The 24,854-nt window shown below is 40.8% G+C and overlaps 1 protein-coding gene across 1 annotated transcript; it reads left to right on the top strand.

The window, feature by feature from the left end:
* Window positions 1-1,572: 1,572 nt before the first annotated feature.
* Window positions 1,573-24,304, top strand: LOC309673368 (cytosolic phospholipase A2 epsilon-like; the record flags this gene model as incomplete). The annotated part of the gene is made up of 21 exons (XM_082485128.1): window positions 1,573-1,599; window positions 1,897-1,980; window positions 4,616-4,688; window positions 5,528-5,664; window positions 6,932-7,063; window positions 10,075-10,115; window positions 10,559-10,601; window positions 11,355-11,418; window positions 12,272-12,438; window positions 12,585-12,659; window positions 13,021-13,058; window positions 14,218-14,353; window positions 15,818-15,957; window positions 17,544-17,766; window positions 18,429-18,543; window positions 19,557-19,694; window positions 20,203-20,310; window positions 20,779-20,970; window positions 21,531-21,697; window positions 22,549-22,729; window positions 23,808-24,304. 21 exons carry the CDS (start codon window positions 1,573-1,575, stop codon window positions 24,044-24,046), a joined length of 2,520 nt encoding a protein of 839 aa, XP_082341254.1. The 3' UTR covers window positions 24,047-24,304.
* Between the last annotated feature and the right edge of the window lie 550 nt (window positions 24,305-24,854).

The following is a 24,854-nucleotide window of genomic DNA, read 5'->3' as shown; positions in this document are numbered from 1 at the left end:
TTGAGTGGGGAGCATGGCACGTTATCTAACTGGGTGGGTAACTTTTATTCTCAAAGCTGGAGAGAATCCACTGTCATCAAACTGAGCCATAAAATGACTTCCGAGCCTGAGCTAAGTGATGCAACAGCTGTCGTGTTCAACCTCTTGTAACAACGTGAGCTGAATCTCTTGTTTCAAAAGCATTACTGTATAATCAAGGTGAAATAGATCTCTACTGTAATAAGACTGCTCCACAAACTAAAAAATGCGACAAAACCCTGTAGCTCAGAATTCATCGCACTTTTTTGCATAAATAATAGAACAACCTAAAGCAGGAACTTTTAGATATTCAATGCCTGAGTATATGAAAGACCAGAAAAATTATAATGATCATTTGAAAGTTTATCTAAGGCAGCTCTCCTTTACAGGACAGTTTTAATAGTCAGATACTTTCATTAGAAATGGTTGAAAGTCAGATTTATGTTTGTTTTTTTTTTTTTTAATAAGAATTCCTGCTGCTTCAAAAAGGGGGTTTCTGTCTGACTTAGAAACTTGGGATTTCTAAAAAATAAAATAAAGAGTTTTAAAAAACTTTTTATACTGCAATTTCTCACTATTGAATAACAGCTAGTTTCATTGATTTTAAAAAATGTTTAATGCAATAGCTGACTTCTGTCATATTTTAGTAATGGTAGTAGGTATTTCTGTTATGTATTAAGTGCTATTACAGAAAAATAAGGTGAAATTACTCTAAAATGAAAAAGAAATCAGACTTGGGAATTTTAACATGAATGTTTAAATATTTTGGAAAAAAATATATGTAGTTATTTGTGTTAAAGCTCATATGGGTTTCTAACATAATTTATTTGAAAGTAGCACTTCCCTTAAAAAATGTTTCAGTAACAAAAGTTCCTGCTGGCTCTGCTTACCCCGTACCATCCATTGTGTAACATAAATAATAGAGAAGAAAAGCTACAGGCTGTTTTCTTTAACTTTTTGCTACTGCCCATGAAAACCAGCTTCCATGTTTTGGCTGTAATTTGTAGTGAACTTGGTGAAAACCCTTGCTGTTGCGCATCAGGCTGGGGGAGCCGGTGGGAGCTGGAATGCTGCTGTTTGGGTGTTCAGAACACTCCACTTGGTGCTGCCAAAGCGCAGGAATGGATTTTGGGACTATAGAAAGTAACAGTAGGTATCATTAGTCACAATATTCTGTTAGGTCCTCTCTACTTTGTGAGGGTTGCAACTGCCCTAGGATATTCCTCCATATGTGGTTATTCAAACCTTACAGTGGTGGATAACTATTTTATTTTGGGATTAGCTTATGATAAAATGTTTGACCCATCTCCTCCTTTCCCCTAAATCACTGTGGTGTTTAAAAAAAAAAAAAAAATAAAATCTTCATGTGGCACAGAACAAGTGCATAATTTGGGCTTTTGAAATCAGTGGGAGGAGGAGCTATGAGTCAATCTATACAGCTCTTCTTCCCTGCCTCAGCTGGTTGGAAAATAGCATGGTCCAGGAGCACCTGCCAGCTGTGAGACATACAGACTGGACCATTATAGTGTTGCCTTTTATGAAACAGAGGTACTAATGGGATCCTCAGCCTATTCACTTTTGGTAAGAGAAAATCAGCGGTGGGGCAGGAGGATCTGTTTGCTTGTCTTGGTTGAGATTCGTTGAAAGCAAATGCTTGGGGAGTTTTGTTCCTTAAATGTCAAATGGGTCTGCATTGGGCAGATTTATTAGCAAGAGCAGCAGATAGTCTTGGTGAGACGGAGATGTACCTCATCATGAGGAAGAGAAACGGTAGGGCCCCCTGCTATGGCCATGGCGAATCTGAGTAGAAACTGAAAACTGGGAATTGTTGCCTCCTGTGTTTCATCACAGGCCTCTCTTTTGGCTCCTGGTCCCCAGGATCGGTTCATCCGAGCAAACCCACTCAGGAAGATTGGAGTCGGGAGGAGGAATCATGAAAGACCGCACAGCGCTGAAGACGAGGTACTGTACAGAGGGCAGCTGCTGGGTTGCAGGGAGAGGGCTGCAGGGTATGAACAATGACCGTGTTCCATCAGCCTCTCCTATCTCTCCCTAAGCTTAACTGTTATTATAAGAGGTGATATTTTTTAATGGTTAGTTAAGGGAATATTTGGTTCTTCTGTGAGTGTGCTCTCTAGAGTGGAAAACATTCACTATGACTTAGGGGTTGGGAAGGTGAGGAAGGCGATGCACTTGTGGTTTAGATACTGGGTAAGGAACCGGGAGAGCTGGATTTTAGTCTTGATTTTACTGTGACATCACTATATGATGGTAGTCTTACCTCATAACACCCAAGGCTCAATCTTCAAAGTCTTTTTCCTTTGCTTTATGGAGGCAGAGCAGCAGATTAAATGGGTTATTCAGCGTCTGCCGCTTAAAATAGTTCTGAATGCTAATTTTTATGAAACTGAACTGGTAAAAGGTTTTGGAAGGTACTGAATGTGGTACATACCGGATATGTAACAAATTATTCCCTTTTCTGAGTAACGGCTTGTTGAAATGATACTAAATGATAACTTAAAAAAAAAATTAAAACATTGTATGATGCAGGTTTTTCCCCCTGAGTTTCCAGCTCCCTACAGAAGTATGAGGCTAACTCTTTGCTAGATCTGGCAGAGCAGCGAACTCACCACCTGCTAGCACTATGCAATAATAATTGGTTTTGTGTCTGCATATTTTCTTAGTACTTCAGCCATCTCATTAATAAGTTTTCTCCATGTCCTGAATATGGATGGTACTAACGCTGAGGATGAGAAATGAATCCTCTGTATTTGGGATGAAAAGTTGAGCTTTCAGCAGTTCAGATCATCTACTCATGCCATTATCTCTATCACCAGAAACATTACTGCCAAAAATTCTGCTGAGGTTGATGGGTTTATTCCAAACCTGATGGTTTTGTTCAAATGGCGCTTTCTGAGAGAAAACTGTTGGGTTGAGAATTTTTCCAGTGAGCTGTAGATAGCATCTAGCCTGGTGACTTACTGCTTTTTAGGTGGTTAATCTGCTCCTGTCGGGACACTGGCATATCAAAAGAAGATGTCCTAAGAAGACAGTTTCTCAGAAATCACAATGCTTTGAAGATTTAATTGATCCTTTCAATTTAATTAATGGAGCTACTGCTTCTGTGTGCAGTGTTTTACTGCTGATGTTCAAGATTGTCTTGTTTTTCCTGTAACCAAATTTAGGGTTGTGTGTAGCTGTGGTGGGGAATGGAGGGAGAAAACAAAAAAGGGAGAAGGTTGTGGAACCTTCAAGCTATCCCCCTGTAGAGCCCTGCATTATGGGATGTCAATTTATTGCTATACCTCAGTGCTTCTCCTTGGTAAATCAATCAGGTCAGCCTAGTGTTTTTCCATGTGAACATATTTTAAACAGAATTTATTATTCAAAAATCCTGAATAAGCCAGGGCATTCTGAATCACCTATTTGTGCTTTTTTTTTTTTTTTGGTGCGTATGTGTATTTATATGCAATTACAACTTTTATTCTTGCTTCTTTGTGTTTAATTGCATAATCTAACACACTGGCAATTTTACTATCCTCCTATCAAATCTGTAATTTTCTTTGCAACTTTCAATTGACTTACATTATTTAGAGATTTTATGATTCATGCTTTCTTCAGTTCTGATTTTCCTCCAGTTCCTGGTTTATGTACGCATATCCATTCTGCATTTTGGGGTAACATGGTTTCATTTTGACTAATGTAGACCTTATCGATGGATGACAGGTTATCTTTACTCAGTGTCACGCAGAGGAAAAAAAAAAAAAATTAAAAAAATGCAGCTTCTTCTGCCTTATGTCAAATTTGCACTGAAATGCCAGAGCTGCCTTATGGGGAGCTGGACCTATGCGTGAAATGGCAGAATTCTTATCCCGAACCTCTAATTTCAGCCTTCCTCCCACTGGTGAAGAGCTCTGGAATTCCATACTGGGCTGTTGACTTCTAGAACCGTTCTCTCCCTCATTTAGTCATTTATTTCCTTTTAAGAGTCAGATATCTTGCTACGGTGAAGGATGTTATGGTGTTACGTATCCCACAGCCAGACTGGCCAGTAGCGGGGATATCTAGACCGGGACATTATAAAATGGAGGGTATGTCTGTCCTGTTCTGCAGTAATGTTACGTGGCAGACGGGCAGCCGTCCCTGTTGGAGGAAGGGGGGCATCCCATGGTCCCCCAGCCAGCACACTGGGAAGTGCTGTGCTGTAAGCTGTTGCACATAGCCTGAAATTTGAGGAGCAAACCCTGTAGTTTAAGGGTAGCTGGATTTTATGGAGGCAATGATGTATTGACTTGTTTTGTGAAAACTATCTTGTGACGCTTCTCACTACTCCCGGCATTACAACTTAACCTCCAAAACCTGAATCTTTAGAAAACATAAACCACAATTGGTTAGTAAACATGGCTGGAATCTGACATTATATGGTATCAAATCACAAGAAATAATTTCTTCTCAGAAATTGTCTCAAATAATTAAAATGAACATCTATTCACTGCATTAATGAGATAATGGCCTTTGCTATGCTATAGGATAGGCTGTGTTAGTTATGTCTGAGTTATTTGCTACTATTTAATGTACTTTTCTTATTGTTCTGCAGCCAGAAGTGCCTCGGTTGTGCTGGCTGACAGTAAAAATCATAAGCATGAGAAATCTCCGCAAAGCAGACCTGTGTAAGTATCACTACTAGTATGTTTATAGCTTAGAAAGAAAATCATTGTCACCTGAATTTAATGCTCTTGTACACCTGCTGCTTGGATTACAGTGATGTCTCGGGTATTTAGGCTGAAAATTTTTTATCTGTTTTCATTTTTGTTTAGACTCAATTAAAATAATTTAGAAAAGTTAACCATAGGAATGAAAAAGAATAGAAATCCTATGTTGGGAAAGAAGTTATCTTTCCCTTCACTGGCTGCTCCATGATATTTCCCTTTCCCCTAACTCTTCAGTTCCCCTTTATGCACAGGTTGCCCATTTCCCTTCTGAAAGGGGCACTTTTGTGGAAGATACAGGAAAAGTCAGTAGTTGTGTTGGGTGCTGCCGTGTTTTGTGTCTGCATTGCTGTATCACTGTGGATGACTTGTGCATTACAATTAGAACCAGGTCAAAAAATCCCCAAAACTAAAATCTTCTTTTTTTTTTTGAAAAAGGGAAGTTTCAGGAAGTGAAGTCATATATGAATTCGCTTGGAGCCTGGAAAATATTTGAAAACGAAGTAAAAAAACAGGAGAACTGTAATACTTCAGTTCAGTACTGTTTAAATTGAATATTTTGGCTTTTGTTATCAAATAGAATTAGTGGTTTAATATTGACTTTTGTTTGGAATTGACATAAATGTAGATAGAAAAGTTAAATAACTCTAAACCCAGAATGTTTTCCTTTGGGTCTAATGAAATACTTCGGACTCCTCGGAGATTAATCTTTTTTTTTTTTTTTTTTTTTCCCCCCGACTGGGCAAAAGAAATAATAAAAAGCACTGCAGTACTAATTATGCATCTTCTTGTGAATACAGTGAGCCAAACTGATTGCTACGTCAAACTGTGGCTGCCAACGGCTTCGTGTCGGGAAGCCCGGACAAGAACTATACGCAACTGCAGAAACCCTGTCTGGAATGAGACTTTCCACTTCATGATACAAAGGGAAGTAAAGGTAGGATCCGCACTTGTGACAGCGAGCAGATGTTTTCTAAAGGGGACATCTTCACCTGCTCTGTGCAGACTCTTTATGAGAGCCTTGAGGCTCACACAGAAGTTTGAACTCAGTTGTGCTGAGGAACGGGATGGTAATGGAAAGATAGAGAGCACCAGAGACAGCACAAGAGATGCTATTTCCTTCCAGCAAGTAAACAGGCAAGCCTTGGTATGGATTCTCTGGTGCCCTGACTGGTCTCTGTCATCTTCTAAGCACTAGAACCACGTGAATTGGATGGGAGGTTTTACAAACACTTCAGAGGATTAGTTATGTTTTCTTATATGCAACTGTGAAAGCATTTCTGCTGTATGTTGCCATGAGCTTGTAATACCTGCTTTATACAGTAACAGGGATGCCATTTGTAAATTATAAGAGGTACCATAACTTAATGCTGTTTTTCAAAAATGTAAAAATATCTGTTAACACTAACCATTCTATCATTAAACACGCGTATTTCTAAAAGCCTAATAGGCCCTAAGAAACCAAACTGTATGTTTGACTTACAGACTTATAATAGAATCATGCTAATCCCATACTTTGAATGAGCGTAAGATCAGAGGGTTATTGATCATCTGAAATAAGGTTGAATGCTTCTTTCTGTTCCAGAGCAGTTGTAAAAATCTGTCAAGATGTTTGTAGAGTTAGCAGAAGTAGATTAGCAGTCAGAATGCAAGTGACACAAGGTCTAGACATGGGGTCAGCTTCCTATGGCTTAATAGTTCTGCATCTTCTCGCGCTGCCAGGGGCAATCTACGTCCTGAGGAATTGGAAGGGGAATCACTACAATTAAAATTTTGTTAAAAGAGTTTGTTAATGTGCTTTACCTTCTATTTGTAAAGGGTTAAGAGTTTCCTCTCTGTTATTACTTTCTGCTGATACACCAACATTTCTCAAGATCGTAATTTTGAATCCACAAAGGATCGTGATGAAGGGCACAAATAGCCTCTGCTCTGTCCAGTGCCTGCTACCACCGTGCATGTCTCTTATGCTGCCTTTCTTATGAGGTCTTGTTCGTTGCCAAATCTGATGATTTACCTCTTCTAGGTGTAATCCCTGACTTTGCAATCTGAGCCACTGGGGCTGCAAACGAAGTTCTGCGCTGTCGCAGGAGTCTGTCCGCATTGAACAAAGCGAGGGCTGCGTGCTGACTTCTTGCAAGACCTTTCTTTTGGGCTCAGTAGCCCCAGAATATGCCATTTACATCCTTCTCTGCCTCTCTCCTCAGAACATCCTGGAGCTGACAGTCTATGATGAGGATACTTTTACACCGGATGACCAGCTTTTGACTGTTCGCTTTGATGTAGCTAAAATCCAACCTGGAGAAAAAGTTCTCCTGGATTTTGAGTTGAATCCAGAGGTAGGAAATGAAAAGATGAGTGAAATTAAGTGGATAGATAAAATAATACTCTTGAGCAGAATTTTTCTCCCAAGTTACTACCTATTTGAAATGTTAGAGTTGTTCTCACAGAGACTTTGTTAGAAGCACCTTATTAAAGCACAAAGTTAAATGCTGAGGTTTAGGAGGGGTCAGAAACAGCTACCCCTCTGTTGTGATTGAAATTGGATGCAAAATGGCTTTCCTACTCTGACTGTTTTTGAGATTTCAAAAATGTCTTTTTGGAAAAAACAGAGAGTGCGAGAGTCAAAAATGAAGAAGCTGATGGTTAGAGATCTTGTCGCTGTTGTAGGAGACTGACAGAGCAGGGATGGGAACAAACCTGGCCCCTTTTCCGGGCAGCTGCACTGACCCTTTGGCCAGTAGGTCAATAGGGGTACCTCCTCTCAGCTTCACCAGGGGTTTTGTCCAGTACTTTCAGGCAATATGCTTTGTAAATGATTGCATATTCTCATTAAAACCTCTCAGGTTTTTTTCCTCCTTCTGATATAACACAACTTTAAAAAAAAAAAAAAAATTCTCAGCAAGCCTGTTTATGATCTTTTGTTACAGAGTTACAAATTTCTTTTGGAGGGTCTGAGCCAGCACAGAGTGGGTAGTGCTTGATGGATGAGAATCTCCTCAGTATTTTATTCTTTTCTTCTAGGTCAGTGCGTGACCTGGCAGTTTTATCTGTTACATGTGTCTCAAAGAATATTGTGTTTGGTCGTATTAAAGAGGGGATAAAGATTTTTCTTACGAAATGTTGGGCGAAGTTGCTAAGAGGACAGGTGGAGAAATCACACCCACCTTTTAAGAGAGCAAAATATGTACTCGGCTTACTTTCCACAAAATGTAACACCTTCTCTGCTGGGAGGCTGTGTAGTAACAAGACTTCGGGGCTTTTTCATACTTCTGACAAGGGCTTGAGTTTACAGTTCCTAGGAATTGTGTGTACTCTGTTTATTTCTAAACCACTGTGTCAGACAGGCTGTCCGGAAAACACTCTTGCCTGTTTTTTATGTTATTGTTGCTTTGCAGAGTGTTTATTTACTACTCTTTTTTAGAAAGCCAATCCTTTCTAAGGATTTCAATATACCTGTTCCAGCTGGCTATGGCCTTCCTTAGGAAAAGCCTCATGTGACTGAGATGATTTGAGGTGTGATTCAAGCCATGAGTTTGGTCTGAGGCATGTGCAGACTTGACTTAACCCATTGGCTTAGCAAGGTGGAAACTGGGGAGATAAGACGAGGTGAGCTGTGTCTCAGGAACGTCTTGGTCAAGCTGTCCTTATTCAGATCCCAGCTCCTACTCAGGTGCCCATGAGGCATCGCAGATTATGGTCTGTACATGGATTTTTAGAACACTTGGTGTTAATTTTTTTTAAAAGAGTTACTTAGTAATGGAAGATGCTGGGCAACCATAATAATAGACAGTACTTCCACTTGTGCCTATAATGATTTCTTTAATCTACCAAGGTATCTCAAAAGGAGGGCAGAGAAGTCTGGATGGGTAACGTCAGAGCATCAGGGTTGCTTCCTGCTGTGGTTCTTGCTCACCGTGTGGTCTAACAAGTCTTTCCATTGATTTGCTCCAAGTTTTTTCACCCACAAAAATGGGAATGAGACTTAATAGAAATATAATTTGTGTGAGTGTGTGTACAACAGCATAAGAAGGATGGGAACATAAGGCAGGCACAATTAGGCAGATGTTATGAGCCAGGGTCTTCTGAACACTGTTTCTTCTGTTCTTTGGACGAAGTTGGAACAGACCATCAGTGAGTTTGGATAGTACAGACTGGTCACAACCTGATGCTTGATAAAGTCTGTCTTGCATCTCTGTAAGGTGGCTGCTTTCTAAAAGCCATCCCTCAGCCTTCTGTTACAAACTGTTGCAACCACCCTAATTCTCATGAAATTGGAGACTTTTGGGAGAAATACCTGCTGCTGAGTTACATGTCACAGATACAGCTCTCAGAGAAGCCACCTGAGATGTCTCATTTTACTGACATGGAGTAGTAAATACAAAAATACTCACTTTTCACCTTTACTGTAGTGGTGATTTTACCTTGGCAGCTACCTTCTCAAACTTGACATGGTTTTCACAGTCTCTTCACAAAGTTAAAGTATGTTGTGCAGCCAGGCAGAAGGGATATTTGGCAGTAAAGATTACTTCTGAATATGAATGAAAAATTTTACCATCACTTGTCAGAAAGAGATTTAGATCTTCCACTAATTAGTGTTTTCCTCACTGTGGGTGAAATGGAAGATCTCCCTGATACGCGTTTTTGTGTGGTATTTCCTGGATTGGCTGTGTCCCATACAGACTGATCCAGCAAATGGCTGCAGTAAAGTAATACAGTTATTCAATCCCTTCTATGCTGTTGATGTGTTACTCTTTTCTTCTGCTGCTGTTCCATGCTCTTATACTCTTCCCCCTTTTTCATCTTGATTTTACCTTGTGAGCACTTTCCCTCATTCCCCTTCACAGATTCAGTCTTCCCTCTTCTCTTCTTCCCTTCACCCTGGCAAATTTCATTTTCCAAGTTGGTCTCTTCCACCTTTTGTTTTGTTTAGTCATTATACTCTGCAAATTCTTTACTTTTAACCCAGACATACTCATCACTTAGGTCCATTTATTCTCAAGAATGTTGTCCTACGTCATTCTCCTGTTACACCTCCCTTCCTCAGCATTCATTGACCCATGTGTCATCCTACTAATAAGTGAAAAACAGGACCTTCACCCCCTATTCCATGATACTTGCTCTCCTCTTCCCTTTGGGGGGACAGTTGACTTGTAAACAGTAGAACAGTGGAGAGACATGAAATGAAAGGGTGGCCAAAGAAGGCTCCATCCATTTATATTATGATGGAGGGGGTGTGGGAATAGCAAAATCTTGCAAGAGAGGGGTATACAAAATTATCAGAGCTCAATCAAAGGAAAAACTTTATTTGTTCATTTTCCTTAAATGAAAAAATATATCTTAATTTCAGAATAATGAAGAACTAGAAGTGGAATTCCTACTGGAAGAAATGTGAGTAAAGGCTAAATGTTACAGAATTTGTCATCAGAAAACTTTGCATTTTAGAGAAAGTGGTAATGCTTTGGGAAGTGGCTCCATGTACATGTGCTCAGACGTCCCATCTCAGCATCCTTCCCATGGTTGCTTTTCTCTCCTGAATCTCATGAAATCCCTCCTTGAGTTACAGTCTCACTTACTATTTATAGCTGAGGGTGGGTGTTTATTTTGCAATTCAGCCTAAGGAGAGATGATGCTGATCAGGGGAGGTAAGAAAGGGAGTATCCCTAGGAGCTATGCGACCGTGACTTGGCAGTGAGCATGAGACGGAGGTGAAATATAGAAGTGCTGATGGAACTCGGCAACCAGAAAAACTGAGCTTAGAGAACTGTTTGCGTTTAAAAGGTTATTGCTCATATACCCATTCTTAAATAAACTTTTTCCTTTTTGTTTTTCAGTCCAGGTGTATCTGAGAACATCATTACTAATGGCGTACTAGTGGTAATTGGTTTATTTTTTTTATGCTTATGTTCTTATGGTAGGACAGACCTGAAGAATGTAGTTGGAAGAACTATGCCGTTAGGCATAGCCTTTGCTCTTTTTCAGATGAGACACAGGTGTGGTTGTAAAGTTTTGGGTTTGGTCATGCTAGTAGTGCATTCTGTGTTGGGAGAGGCTTGGACCAGCACTCTGCCACAGTGCCAGCCAGCTGCTCGTGAATGAGATGGTGATAAACAAGAAAATTTGGGAAGGCAGTGAATGCAGTGTCACTGCAGAGTTTATTACTGAATGTTTACCTTGGAGCCAAAGGCTCTTTTCACACCAGGTCCAAAGTACTGTGTGATGCTCCTGTGCTGCTCCTTCCTCCTATGCAGCGCTCTCTTGGGGAGTTTCAGCTTCATCCCAAAGATATGAAAATACAGAGCCATCTATCCAGTTGTTCTGCAGAGTTTTAGGTATCTTTCAGCTCACTCTTCTGTGTACAAAAGTTAAAGTGTGGCCTAGATGAAAATTTCTTGTGTTAACTGTTGAGGATTGAATGGTATTTAAATGTAATGGGACAGGTCCCCAGCTTTCTTAGCTCCTTTGACCACAGTATTGCTTGCATGATTCATACAAGAGAAGCCTCTGCAATTTCTTCGTGTTCACAGGACATCATGGCCAAGCCTGGTGTCTCCACAGGACCCCTAGATCCTAAGTGAGGATTCTGAATCGTTTCTGTGACTGGTGATTTTATTTGCTTATCTCTTCCAGTCTCGTGAAGTTTCCTGTTTGGAAGTACATGTGAATGAAACAAAAATGAAGAGCCCTTACACAAGTGAGGTTATTGATTTAAATGGTTTGTCACTGCTTTTTGTGCTATGGGAGATGCTGCTGAATCATAGAATGGTTTAGGTTGGAAAAGCCTAAACTTGAAGATCATGACCTTGAAGATGACCTTGAAGACCATCAAGTTCCAACCCCCCTGCCATGGCCAGGCACACCTCCCACTAGAATAGGTTGCTCAAAGCCCCATCCAGCCTGGCCTTGAACACCTCTAGGGATGGAGCTTCCACCACTTCTCTGGGCAACCTGTTCCAGTACCTCGGCACCCTCACAGTGAAAAAATTCTTCCTAATATCTAATATAAATCTTCCCTCTTTGATAAATATTTAATATGTTTTCATCTTTGTTTGTATTGGGGCTGCTCAGGGATTGAGGTGTTTCCTGAATTACTTACTTGATAACAGTGAGAAACCTCTGGAGATGGTGTGACATGTGTAGCCTGACGGAAACTATGGAGGTGACTGGGAGACTCAGAAACATCCCTGCAGTGTGACGGAACTGAAATATCTGTGATGAGAACAGCAAGAAAAAGAGGGGAGACACAACTGTCAGGAGTGGAAAGACTATGGTGGAAACTCAGGGGGTGTGAACGCTGCTAGAGGCATCCACTGGTCTAACATATGCTCTTATCACTTGGTGGGGGGGAAGTTGTAGCGCTGCACCAGCCTTTTGCTGCTTATTCAGTCTGGCCCTTGTTCACACCAATTATGGGGGAGGAAAAACATTGTGGCCCAAATTAATGTTGACTGCACTAAGGCCGAAACTTCACTTGGGGCATTTTTATTTGTTATTTTTCAGGGCTAGATGCAGTTAACATTTCTCTGTGGTTTGCTGCTTGTTCCTAGGGAGAGATTTCACATTCACAATGAAAGGATCCTATGAAGAAACCCAGGACGTTTCCATAGGTCCTCGCTGCAGTGAAAGAAGCAGTGAAACCACCACGTTCCACTACGTCAAGCACAGTCAACCCAGACTGCACATGACGCTGCCAAAGGAGCATGTTTTCTGTGGTGTATGTTTTGCTGGTGGACGGTGGTAACAGCTAAAGTAACTTTTGGGAGAAGCATGATGAATTAGCCCTTCTCTGGTAGATTTGTACCTATGGGTTGTAAATAACTTTCTCCTTATAACATTTTTTTTTTCCTCACTTTAATTCAGCATGGCTCAGCTAGGAGGGAAAAGGCTGTGCCTCTTCATTCTCTGGACTTGGGAAAGAAAGTGACAGTGATGAGAGTGAGTAACCTTTGACAGCGTCTGGAATTATTTCAACAAGTGTAAGCTATATCTATGTGATACCTGGTCTGTTATTAATTTTATTTAAATTATACCAGCTGAGTTATATGGATGCTCAGCTCTGCATACGCTTGAAAGTATAACTATTATTCAGGGAAAAGTAGCATATTCAGAATTGCTGATTGCTTTGAAAGCATTTAAAAGCAGGATCCTAGTGATGATTGTGTGCAGAAGGCCTGAGAAGAGACCAAAGATTTATCATTAGTCTATATATCTGAATAATTGCTAATACTGTAAAACTTGCTTTTGCAAATTTTCGATTCTATTTAAAATTTACAGTGTTTTCATTCTTGATTCTCAGGGTGAATCTTATGAGGTGTCTGTGAATGAGAAAGATGGGTAAATATTTTATTTCTTTTGAATGATTACTTAAGCCATCTCCTATCCTTTCATAAAATCATCTTTAGATGAAAAGAAGCTACATCTTAAACTAGCTCATTTCAAAACCAGGAATAAACATTGTAATCGGTTAAAGATGACTAAAATGTGGGGAAGGGTTAATAAAATGATACGTACTTTTAAATTGGTTGGTAAAGAGTTCAGCATAGAATAGACGGTAGGTAGTCATGGGGTATAACCAGTCACAACGTTTTTCCTAATGTTGATGCCTCCTAATTTTAATGCTTAAGTATGCCTCTGTCTTGTAAACTGCATCTACAATACACACACCTTTATGTATAATACATTTCTAACGTGTTTCTAACACCATTATGCATTTACAAGTCCTTTGCAGATCGTTTTTCAGTGAAACAAGTGGACTGTAATTAATTACTGTCTTGCAGTCATTTTCCAAAGGGCAACATTACCCCCTACTGATTAGTTAGTTACATTGCAAGCGCTAATTGCAGACGGATGATAAATCAGAAGTTTTTATTGAATATTAATTATGAGTCACAGAAGAGACAAAATAACCTTTTGCCTGAAAAAAACCCACTGAAACGGTAGCACTGTGAAACAGAAGTTATAGAATTAATGATACATATGATGAATCATGTCCAGTTACGAAGGGATACGCTTAAGAGATGTTTTCTGACTCAAGTATTTCCAGCACAAGTTCTTAGTGGAGATAAGCCTGACATGGTATTACAGTCATTTTGCCTAAAGTGTGCTAAGTGTAAATAACTGCTTTGGCCCCCTCTGGTCTTCAGGAAACACATACATAGCAAGAGAAAGTGAAGAGGTGTCCAAATTTCAGAGCTTAATGTGAAATGGCTTGAATTCAGTTATGTTCCTTGGTTTTCATCAGTAGAGAATTTGATTCATTTAACTTCCTCATGAGTGCGTGAAATAGTTCAGGGCATGATTCTGGTCTAAAATATCCACAGGGCCCGTGATATCCATATACCTGCTTTCATTTGCATAGGGGAACCTTCATGTGCACGGAAGTAGCCTTTCTTTAAACTGGTTTATTGTTGTCGCTGGTTTTGCTTGATGTCTCAAGCAGTAGCTCTAGAAATGGCTTACAGGTAAGGTGTCTTGTTCTGTTCTTATGCTCTAGTTGCAAGAATTTAGATTTGCGGTTGGGGTTTGATCTGTGCGCAGAGGAGCAGGACTTTATCTGTAAAAGGAAGAAGGTGGTCGCTGCTGCTTTGAAAAATCTTCTTCATCTAGATGAAGACCTGCAGGAGGATGAGGTATGTGGGACAGTATCTTGGGAACTGAAAGTATTCTGTCCCACTTTGAACACAGTGGATGTGATGTACTGGCATGACTACCCATATAGCTCTTCCACATCTTCTAGACTAAAATGTATAGGCTAGGTTGTCACTTGTGCTTAAGACCATATCCAAGATTTTTTGGCACAGAGGATGAAAGAGGAGCTGTCAGGAGGTAAGTTAGAGATCCTTTATTCTCTGCCAACCTCCATCCTCACTCAGCCGGCATCCGAAGAACGTATTCATTGAGATGAACACATGTAAAACTAAGCTTGGTGAAATTTGGTTGCTTGGACTGAGACAGTTTCTCTTCAGTTTGGCACCTCTCCTCTTCTCTGCTGCTTCACAAGGCTCCCAGAGGAAGGCTGCAACTCTCGCTTAGCACACTGGTGCTGTAGCACTGTCTTGTGTGGTTTTCAGCGTTACCTCTTGCTTTCTCCTCTCCTGGGGATCCCTGGACTCAGAGGTAGCTGCTTTGTTACTGGTGGACAGTAATCTATTACGGGGCTGTGTGGTGCTTGGATCAAGAGTCAGGGAGACACTCTCCTGCAACTGGGAGAATGTGTCTGTGTGGGATTTCCTCCGCTGCTCTGTTCGGCTTCCAGCACACCCAACCCTTGATGCTGTGTGCAGGACACCATTTGTCAACCAAGCCAAAGTTCTCATGAACTTAAATAACAAGTAGAATAGGAATTATTATTATTAAATGAGAATAAAGGGTTATATTAATTAAAAAACAAACAAACAAAAAAACCCCACCCCAAAGTATGTGGTGAAATACAATGAAGACAAGATTAAAGGTAATGGCAAGGTATATTCCTAAGATTGAATAAATATGTTGTCTCCATTTTTGTTAAGGGATACCTATGGGGCAAAGGGAAGATGGCTAACAGAATTGCCGCATCTCTGAGGAGAGTAAAACCAAACTGCATATAGCATTGATGTCAGGGAAGGCAGAGGTGATCTGGGTAACAAAGAGGATGTTAAAATAAATCTATAAAGCCTGGCACCATCTGCCTGGAGAACAGCAAGTGTTGCATGTAAACTTAGAGGAAGAAAAAATTATGCAGGCAGCTTTTGCTCTGTTCCTCTGACCTCAGTTTTACCCAGTATTTTGAAATGTGGTCTGAGAGAAAGATGTGAGGAAAAATTAAATACATCCAGAGAAGACTCTTTACAAATCTGAAAATAGATTATGCTATACAAGAGCCATGCTTACAGCTTCTGACTTACCAAAGCATCACTGATCAGGAAGATGCTTTCAGCATACGCCAAGTCCCACCAGAGTTTACACAACTCAAACACATGCATAAGCACTGCCATGAAGAAGGTGAATTGAGTCCAAACCTATTTGAATCAGGGTGTTGCTGTTACCTTTTCTGCATGCCCACCACTTCTCTGTTTCATCTGGTAATGAACGATTCTGTGCCTTTGTCTGTTGAGCAGGTGCCAGTGGTGGCAGTCATGACCACAGCAGGGGGAGTACGGTCCATGACATCTATGTTTGGCAGTCTTCTGGCTCTCCAGGAGTTGGGTGTTTTGGACTGTGTCTCGTACATCGGTGGTTTATCTGCCACAACATGGTAAGGAGAATGGGGTTTGTGCTTGCTGTTTGTGTTAGCAGAGTGATAACCTGGTGAAGCATATTGCCTTGCTGATGAATTTTACTCAGCCTGATGCTGGGAGTCCTGATGCTTGGCTTCCTTTTAGTGCTCACCCATTTCATGGGACCCCTCAGTGCTGTAGCCCTTATCTCCTTTAGCTACAAGAGACAAATTGTGTGAGAACTACTGTATCTCTACAATTGCACAGAAACTGAAAGAAAAGAGCACAAGCCAGGATGGTTTACCTGTATCTGCAGCTTTCCTGTGGCTCGGATACATGGCTTTCTATGTCGTATGTTTTGAGGTCCCCTGGGGGCTGAAGTTATTTTGGTCATAAACTCAGTGCCTGACACAGAGAATGGAGGAGGAAATGTGTGGTTTTTTGATGAAAATTCTGTATGACTCGGCTCAATTTCTCATTTCCCAGAGTTACATGGCAGAAAAGATTCCTATGTTATGATGGGGGGGTAGAGGTGTCTCAGTGTTTCCCTTTGAATGAACAGTGGTTGTTTATGGCTATCAACAAGGGGCTGAATAGGGCCCGATAGGCCCAGACCTGGCATTTTCTTGGGAATGTAAGAAATGGGGATTGCTTCCTGAGGGAGAAGTAAACCTTTTGATTGCCAGTGCAGACAAATCAGATGTTAATCATAAATTAGGAGAATATGCTGCAGATGTGCAAGAGAAGCAATGCAGCTGGAGTCCTGGGGACTTGCATCTCAGAAAGGACATAGATCTGATCCCTGAGCATGCTCGAGAGCAATGAGGAAATGAAAGTAGGGAAATACTGTTTTCCCTTCCTTTGTGTATCTCTTGGGTTATCTAGTTGCATGTAACACTTCAGAAATCCTCTTATAATATTTGCCTGCTCAACTCTTACACGGCTCTGAAAAGGAGAATTTAAAAAAAAAGCCCTGAGAAACTCGGAGTGTCATGCACACGTTGATGGCCTTGCATAACTCGCAGGGGTCTAGGGCTTTAAAACATTTTGCCTCTGGAGGGCCACTCTAAAAAGACACGAGACAGAACTGGAACAAGTGGGGTGGGGATGAGAAGGGATGACTGGAATCTGCCCGAACTCTGGGAACTGAAATCTCAAGCAGACTGGCCCTGTGCGTGCCAAGAGTCTGAGGTGACCTGCCTGCTGCATGCCTGTGGAGGGGAGTGCTCCCACTTCTCCAGGGCAATGTTTGCTGCTAAACTCCTGCTGAACGTTTCACACAGCGTCTGAAACAGCTCAGGGAACTGGCCTCAGATAGAAACTGCACCTTGAATGTGGGCAATCGAAGGGCCATTCTGGTCAAAGCCTGTGTTAAGTTATGGGTGTTGCTTTACTAGTCTTTTAATTCTGAGAAGAAACAAGCTAGGATGATTTTGAATGTATCCCTTGCAGCGAATATATCGTTGTGCAGTCTAAATTCTGCCTGAGCTTCGAACTGCTCTTCCAAGATAAAAGTTGGAGGCCGAGAACCTTGCATATCCTGAAACGGAATGCTTATGTGTGGTATAAGCCCATGAATTGTCATGTACCTAGTGATGAATCATGGTATGTTTCTTTTTACCAGGACCATGGCAAAGTTATACGAAGATACAAATTGGTCACAGAAGGATCTCAGAGGCCCAGTTGGTGATATAAGGAAACATGTGATCAAGAGCAAGCTGAACTGTTTCTCATTGGATCATATGAAATATTATGAAAAAGAGCTTTGTGAAAGAAAGCAAGAGGGGCACAAGCTGTCCTTTACAGATTTATGGGGACTCTTCATTGACTGTATGCTACATCATCAGGTATTATATATCCATCCCTTATTCCAGATGATTTATACATTTTCATGTCTAAAGTTCTGGATTCAGTTATAGGGAAGGCTCTCAAAACTTCTGAGGGGTCTTTCTTTGGCTTTTTAGAAGAAAAATAACACCGTAAGCCTGAAATGTAAGCATCTAGGGGGAAAGTCTGAGCATGTAAAAAGTCAGGGTGTTAATGAAACTGTTTTTCCATCTTTAATTTCAGATCAAATGAGCATTCTAGTAAGATACAGAGGAGAGATGGCTCTGACAGAGCTAAGTTCAGGCATAGCAATATACAGTCATACCAGGAAACAAAACTGTATTGAATGAAATAGGTCCTAGTTGACTTTTATCTGCAGCACCTCCAAGGTAGCTAAAAATATTTAACTTTACTTTAAGTAAGTCATATCCTAGTGACCGTGCAGACAAGTTTCTTACATTTTCACTCTTCCAAAATCCCTGGAAGCATCAGTGACAATGCTTTGGCGAAGGTTGATTACAGGTAACACATGACTGCATTTGTGTGGTTGAACAACTGAAGTACACAGAACAAAATCTGCTGAGTTTTAGGAGAGGTTTCATTGATAGTCCATGCTTAAATACTGCATTAATTCCATACATCATGTTCATCTTTTACAATGACTCCTGTTCTTTATAAACAGGGAAGTCCTCACAAACTCTCTGATCAACAACTGGCAGTAAATCAGGGGCAGAATCCACTGCCCATATATGTGTCCCTCAATGTCAAGGATGACTTTAGCACTCTGGATTTTAAAGGTAATGATTATTATATACGCTTCTATAAATCTAAGGAGTTTGCTTTTAATGCTCAGACAATGCCAAAAACTTTAACTGTAAGTCCGAGGTCTTTTCAGTAATTTATTTTCCCCTGTCTTCACATCTGGGTTCTGACTTGGATGAAAAACATTCATCCTAATACTACGTTAGGGAGATACCTGGGCAAAGACACTGCCCTGTGGCAGGTGGAGGTGCCTTTTGGAAGCAGCCTTGAGAAACCACCACTGCTGCTCTTTCTGTCTCTTGTCCCCACCTACTCCTCACAGCCTCTTTCAGCTGCTTGGGTTCCTGCCCAGGCAGCAGTAGTCCAAGAGAGCGGTGAAGAGCTGGGGCAGTAGGGCAAGGAAGGGAGGAGAAGGGAAGATGTGGAGGGGGCGAGAGCAGGAGGCAGCTCCCAGCAGCCAGAGAGGGATCTGAGGAAGAGCAGTGCTCTGTGCCCTCATCAGTGTTGCTGATCTATTTGCATGGTGTTTTCTGGCCCAAACAAAGCAGGAGGTCCTGCAACTGAAGCTGATCACGTGCTTCTAGGCGCAATCTGCAGTGCCAGTGTGTTCAGCCAAGGTTTGGGTGGGTTTTGCTCAGTCTTTTTAGCTTCACGAGGCAGTGATTATCAGAGTCTTAAGAATGAGCGGTAGCCAGCATCATTGCTGACTCAGAAGAACTAAAACCACCAGATCTTGAGCAGGGCCTTAGCAATCGATCGAATTTCAGTCCCAATTTTTGCTTCCTGGTACAGAAATGGACCTGAACCCCAAGCTGAATGGATTTTCACAGTGTTAGTGGAGGAAATGTGTTTAGCTTTTGTGTTCACTAATCTAACATGCAATACATTGAAGGGAACCTGTTTGTTTCAAAACATGGTGGTTTGAGCTGTCTGTCACCAACATGCTGAAGCTATGGGCCTTGTCCTTCCAGCTTTTGATTCTCTCAGCTGTTATTTTTACATGTGTTCAGGTGGCTGCAATAAGTCCTTCTTGATGCCTTATTTGCAGAGTGGGTGGAGTTCACACCTTACGAGGTGGGTTTCCTGAAATACGGGGCCTTTGTTCGTTCAGAGGATTTCGGTAGTGAGTTCTTCATGGGTCACTTGATTAAGAAGATTCCAGAGTCCCGCATCTGCTTCTTGGAAGGTGATTTACTATTCAGAAAAACATCGCCTTTATAATCATACAGTTGGCTACACAGAGTTGGCATCTAATAACTACTGGTCTGCAAGTAGCAATACTAGTACACCAGTTGATGTGTCTGATGCAAATTAAATCTCGAATGAACCAGCCAAACGCGACAGAAGAGGAAGCAAATTCTTGATACATATGCAATTAATTTGCTGAACTTCTTAGACCAAAACAAAGCACACACATTAGGACTGATCTTTTGAAGTACTTAAAATCACAGTCTGACTTTTACAAACAGCCAAATTTCCAAAATTGCCTAGTCATAAGCCAGAAATTACATGGACTAGCACGGCATTTGATATTCATACTAAAATTCATAATATTTCGTAACTAAACCAGTGCTAATTTAAAAAACCACAAAGACTGAATCCAAGTAGGTTGCCATAGCTGCACTCTAAAAATTCAAAGTAATATTAAGCATGGCTTTTTTTTTTTTTCTTTTTAAATCCAAACAACTTTCAAGGCACGTGGAGTAATATATTTTCCCAGAATTTTATGGATGCTGTCTACCTCTCGGGTCATTCAGAGGACTTTTGGCACAGATGGACCCGGGACACTGAGCATGACATTGGTTAGTTATTTAGATTACTTTTTCACTTGCATCTGCATCGTCTTCACGTCTCTCTGAAATATGAAACCTGATGTTTGGTGAAGAATTTGTTTTTGTGTCCTGTTTCTGGGTTAGGTGACACCAAGCCTTTGGGAACGGAGGAAAAACAGGAGAGAAAAAGTTGTGCTGGAAAACGGGAAAAAACGTTGTGCTGCTCACAGTGCAACATCCCTGGGGAGTTTTGTTAGTCACGAGAGGGTTACCATGAGTCCTTTGGGGAGGGAGAGGCCAGGCGGGGAACAACAAGGTGATGCTGTGACACTGAAACCCACCTCTGCCCAAAACAGTCTACATGTCGGGGCATGCACTCCATCACAGATGCGGACGTGGTGGTTTGGCTGCCCAGCCCCTCTTTCTTCGTTATTATTAGTATCAGAGAAACGCTCTAAACAAATGCAGATGTATACCCTTTTCTCATTCTTCCTACAGAGGAACACCCTGCTCTGCACAAGAAGCCTCATGAACAGGCAACTTGCTTATCCATTCCCAAAGGTTGCCTTTCCAATACTCTTCGAGAAATGATGACCGGACGGCCAGTGGTTTCAACTTACCATAACTTCCTCAAGGGCTTGCAGCTACATAACAAGTATTTAGAGAATGAGAGATTTTGCATGTGGAAAGGTAATAGTAAATTGTTTTAGATGTAAGCTTGAAGGTGATTTGAGTGCTGATACTTGCTGAGGACAAATGTTTGATAAGTTTTAGCATAAAGGCAATTTTTGATTACTATTATTTCATTAATATGTCTGTGGAATTGGTTTTGCTGAGTCCCAGGTGATTTACTGCTGACCTTGTTTCTGTCTTGGAGAAGCCACAGCAGGCTGCTTGAATTCCATTTTTCCTAGGAAAAGCCACAAAAGAATGACTTGCGGCTTCCACTAAAGCTGAACAGCCACACATTTACACCAGTTGAAAAAGCAGCTCAATATATCGCTTTGGATGAAGCTGAGTCTCAGAACTGCTGCCTGTTACTGGTCTCAGAGTTGAGCTGTAGATGCTAAAAGTGTGTCAAAGGCAAATATTTAACTGTGGGCTTTATGTCAAAGATTAATATAAGTGTGGGCTGTCCTCTGTGTGTGTCTCTCTCTCTCTGTGTGTGTGTCTCTCTCTTATGCTGATTTGTAAAAAAGTGGACTTGGTCCTGAAGTAATTAATTGATAATATAAGTTTTTGACTTTCAGACACAGTGCTGGATTCATCTCCCAACCAGCTGAACGAAATGGGTGACTACCTCAAACTGGTCGATACAGCTTTCTTCATCAATACCAGCTGCCCACCCATTCTGAGGCCAGAGAGGAAAGTGGATGTCATTCTGCATTTAAATTACAGTGGAGGATCACAGACTCTGGTGATGTTTTGAAGTAGCAATTCTTTATTTGCATGTCTCCAGCAGCTGCATTACCACATTTCTCTCTCTTTTTTTTTTTTTTTTTTTTTTTTTCCAGAAAATGGTCTGTGTTTTTTTTTTTTTTTTTTTAAGTTAAATGATCATTTTGGTGATTCTATTCAGCACTGTCACCATAATGTCACTGTCTTTATCGGGGCTATTTACAGTAACTTTCGGGGGGACACACAGGGACACAGATTACCTATTCTGTGTATCTGTGCAGATTTGTCATTGTGGTACCAAGTTCCATGAAAGTTAGTAAACAAAATTTTACAATGTAATTAGTTAATACGTAATTTTGCTTTTTTTGAATGAAAATTTGGAGTTTTTCTTTTATTTTTGATTCCTGGTGTTTGCATATGCTTCAGTCAGGTTTTTGTTTTTCTGTGTTTGAAGAAACATTGAGGGGTGTGTATGGTTGAAATTGACATAGGTTATTTGTAGGAGGACATGAAGACATTGATTGTTAGATGCGCTGTTAGATGATCTGAGATACCACATGTAATCAGAATTTCCTGATCCAAATCCTCTACTGTGCCCACTAAATCACAAAAATAATCTGGATTTCGTATAAATTTCAGGAAATAGTAATCTTGCTTTAAAAATGTACATCTTAGCCAATCAGCCGAATTTCTATTACCCAGGATATATTAAAATCAAGAGGGTATGCTTGTTACAGTGTATAGTTAGCCTTATTTGTAAACATATGAATCAATCCCAGATTGCCTAATGCAGCAAAATATAAGTTATGGGGCTTGGTAGCCTTATTTCAACCTCTCTTTGTGTTGCAACTCTTCTCTTTGTTGAGCCAGCCACTGGACCTGTTCTCGGAGTACTGTTCGGAACATGGGATCCCGTTCCCTGGCACGGAGCTGAGCCAGGAAGACCGGGAACACCTGAAGGAGTGCTATGTGTTTGAGGACAGCTTAGAGGCTCCAATCTTGGCCTATTTCCCGCTGGTGTGTGATACCTTCCGAAAATACAAGGCACCGAGTAAGTTAACAGCATTAATCAGTCGCTTTTTGAGGTTGTCGCATCCAGTTTAACCATTGAATTTGTTCCTCTTCTAAAACAAGAGATTGGCAAGCTTCTCAGTTGGCGAAGTTATCCTATTCCCAGTCCTGTTGTGATGGATATAGCGTTGGCCAACTAATCAGGGATTGAACTGAAGAGTTTCAAATTAAAAGTATGAGTAGCTGTAGCTTGAGGCAAACCCCTTATCTGGCAGCTGGGACAGTTTGCATTCCTTTGATAATAAAGGACAGAAGGCAGCTTCTAAGTTACATCCACTGATAGCTAACACTGTCACTTAACAGTCTTGTAATGAGATTCTATGTTTTCTTTGTTAACAAAGGTAGAACCCTCTTGTTACTTTGAGAATTGAAAGTGCTGAAAACATATAAGGAAGCAAAGGATTTGCCAGGGTAACAAGCTGCTTTGATATCTGTCATTTTTGAAAAGTTGCCAGATTATTTTCTTTAGTTCAGCAGTAGAAAAAGTAGCGATTTGTTTGTTTCACCAGGAAAAACTACTTGTCAAATTAAGTTTCAGTTTACAAATTCTTTTGCATGCATCAACTCCAATTTTCTTGTGGCTAATTTAGTATGATCGAGGAAACTTTCCTCAAAAATTGAACAAAAATCTATGTAGCAGTTTACTGGAAAAGACATCATGTTAGTCATCATCTTGTTTGTCCTGGTGCATGTGCTTAAAATCTCAGCCACCTGAGAGGGAGAATTCCTGATCCAGGAGCTTCCTGGTGTCGTTTTCTATCAGTTGGTAGACGAGGAGCTGTCATCTCAGTACCCAATGGAAAACCTAAAAATACAAAATTCCAAATCGGCAAAAGTGAACTATTTTGATGGAAAACATTAATTTAGAGAGGAAAACATTTTGCTGTGGATTTTAGTAGTGCAGCATATGTAGTATCTATACAGTAATTAAATCTTGAACCCTTTTCCTGAGAGAATTCAGTTTCTTGTGGCTGTTACTGTGTCTTTCGCATTGCCTGGTAGGTGCCTTTCGCCTCAGTAACATTTCTGTGTTGAACTTTGCTATGTTCTTACTTCAGATGTGGAGCGCAGTCCCACAGAGATGGAGCAGGGAAGAGTAGAAGTGTCCAACTCTATTGCTCCCTATGGCACTGGTCTGCTTACATATACCGAGGAGAATTTCAACAAGTTGCTGAACCTGTGCAGCTACAACATCCTGAATAATAAGCATTTAATTCTTCAGGCTTTGCAAACAGCAGTGGAACGAAAGAAGCGATTTAAAAAGTGTTCGTCACCTCGGTCGTCGAAACTCTCTTAAAGCATACTTTGATGAATCTCATCAGAAGGAAATATACAAATGTTTTGGGAAAGAACTAATAAATATTCAGGGAACATGAATCCATAGAGAATGAACATCCATGCTAGCTTGTTAAAAAATATCATGTGTTTTATTCAGTACTGTGTGTGAGGACTAATGCTGGTTCTGGCATTAAAGTCATTGGCAAATCATCATTACTTTTAAAAACTCTCTTCAGTGCTTTAGGGAATGGAAAGGCAGTTGTAGAGCTATAGGGTCCTATTTGGATATACAGCCATATAAAAATGAGGTTTCAACCTCACAAATGTCTGTTCCAGATTTGGAGGCAAATCTTGGTGCTCTGTGGTCTTTTGAACCAGAGACCAAAGCAAAGATCAAGCAAAGCCTTGCCTTTTTCACAGATCTCGGCTTGTGACAGTAAGGAGTAAACCAGATACCAAAAATGTTTGCACCAGGAGAATGAAGGCAGCTGAAGAATGCAACTCCACATGATGTCTTCTATTTTCTCAGTATCCATGTCTTAGGCAGAAGTCTAACCTTCAGTGAATTTGCCTGCTTGGCTGTCATTGCACTGAGTCTTCACTGTTGATGGACTACCCCAGAGCGATCAACATATAACAATGTGATTTTTTTCTGCCAACTGTCTGAAAGAAATCTTCTGACTGCGTCCATTTTTGCTGAACTGTTGCCTACCAAGTAGATTTTGAAGCTGAGGATCGCAGTTAAGGTTTGAAATTCTACATTTAGTGGGTTTAGAAAAACACTTTTAACAGCCTAGCCTTTGGCCACAACCATGTATTCATTTATT

The sequence above is a fragment of the Vanellus vanellus genome, assembly GCF_965231255.1.
Source record: "Vanellus vanellus genome assembly, chromosome: 6".
NCBI classification, from domain to species: Eukaryota; Metazoa; Chordata; class Aves; order Charadriiformes; family Charadriidae; genus Vanellus; species Vanellus vanellus.
Note: the sequence above shows the minus strand (reverse complement) of the source record. Positions and strands in the feature narration are given on the sequence as shown.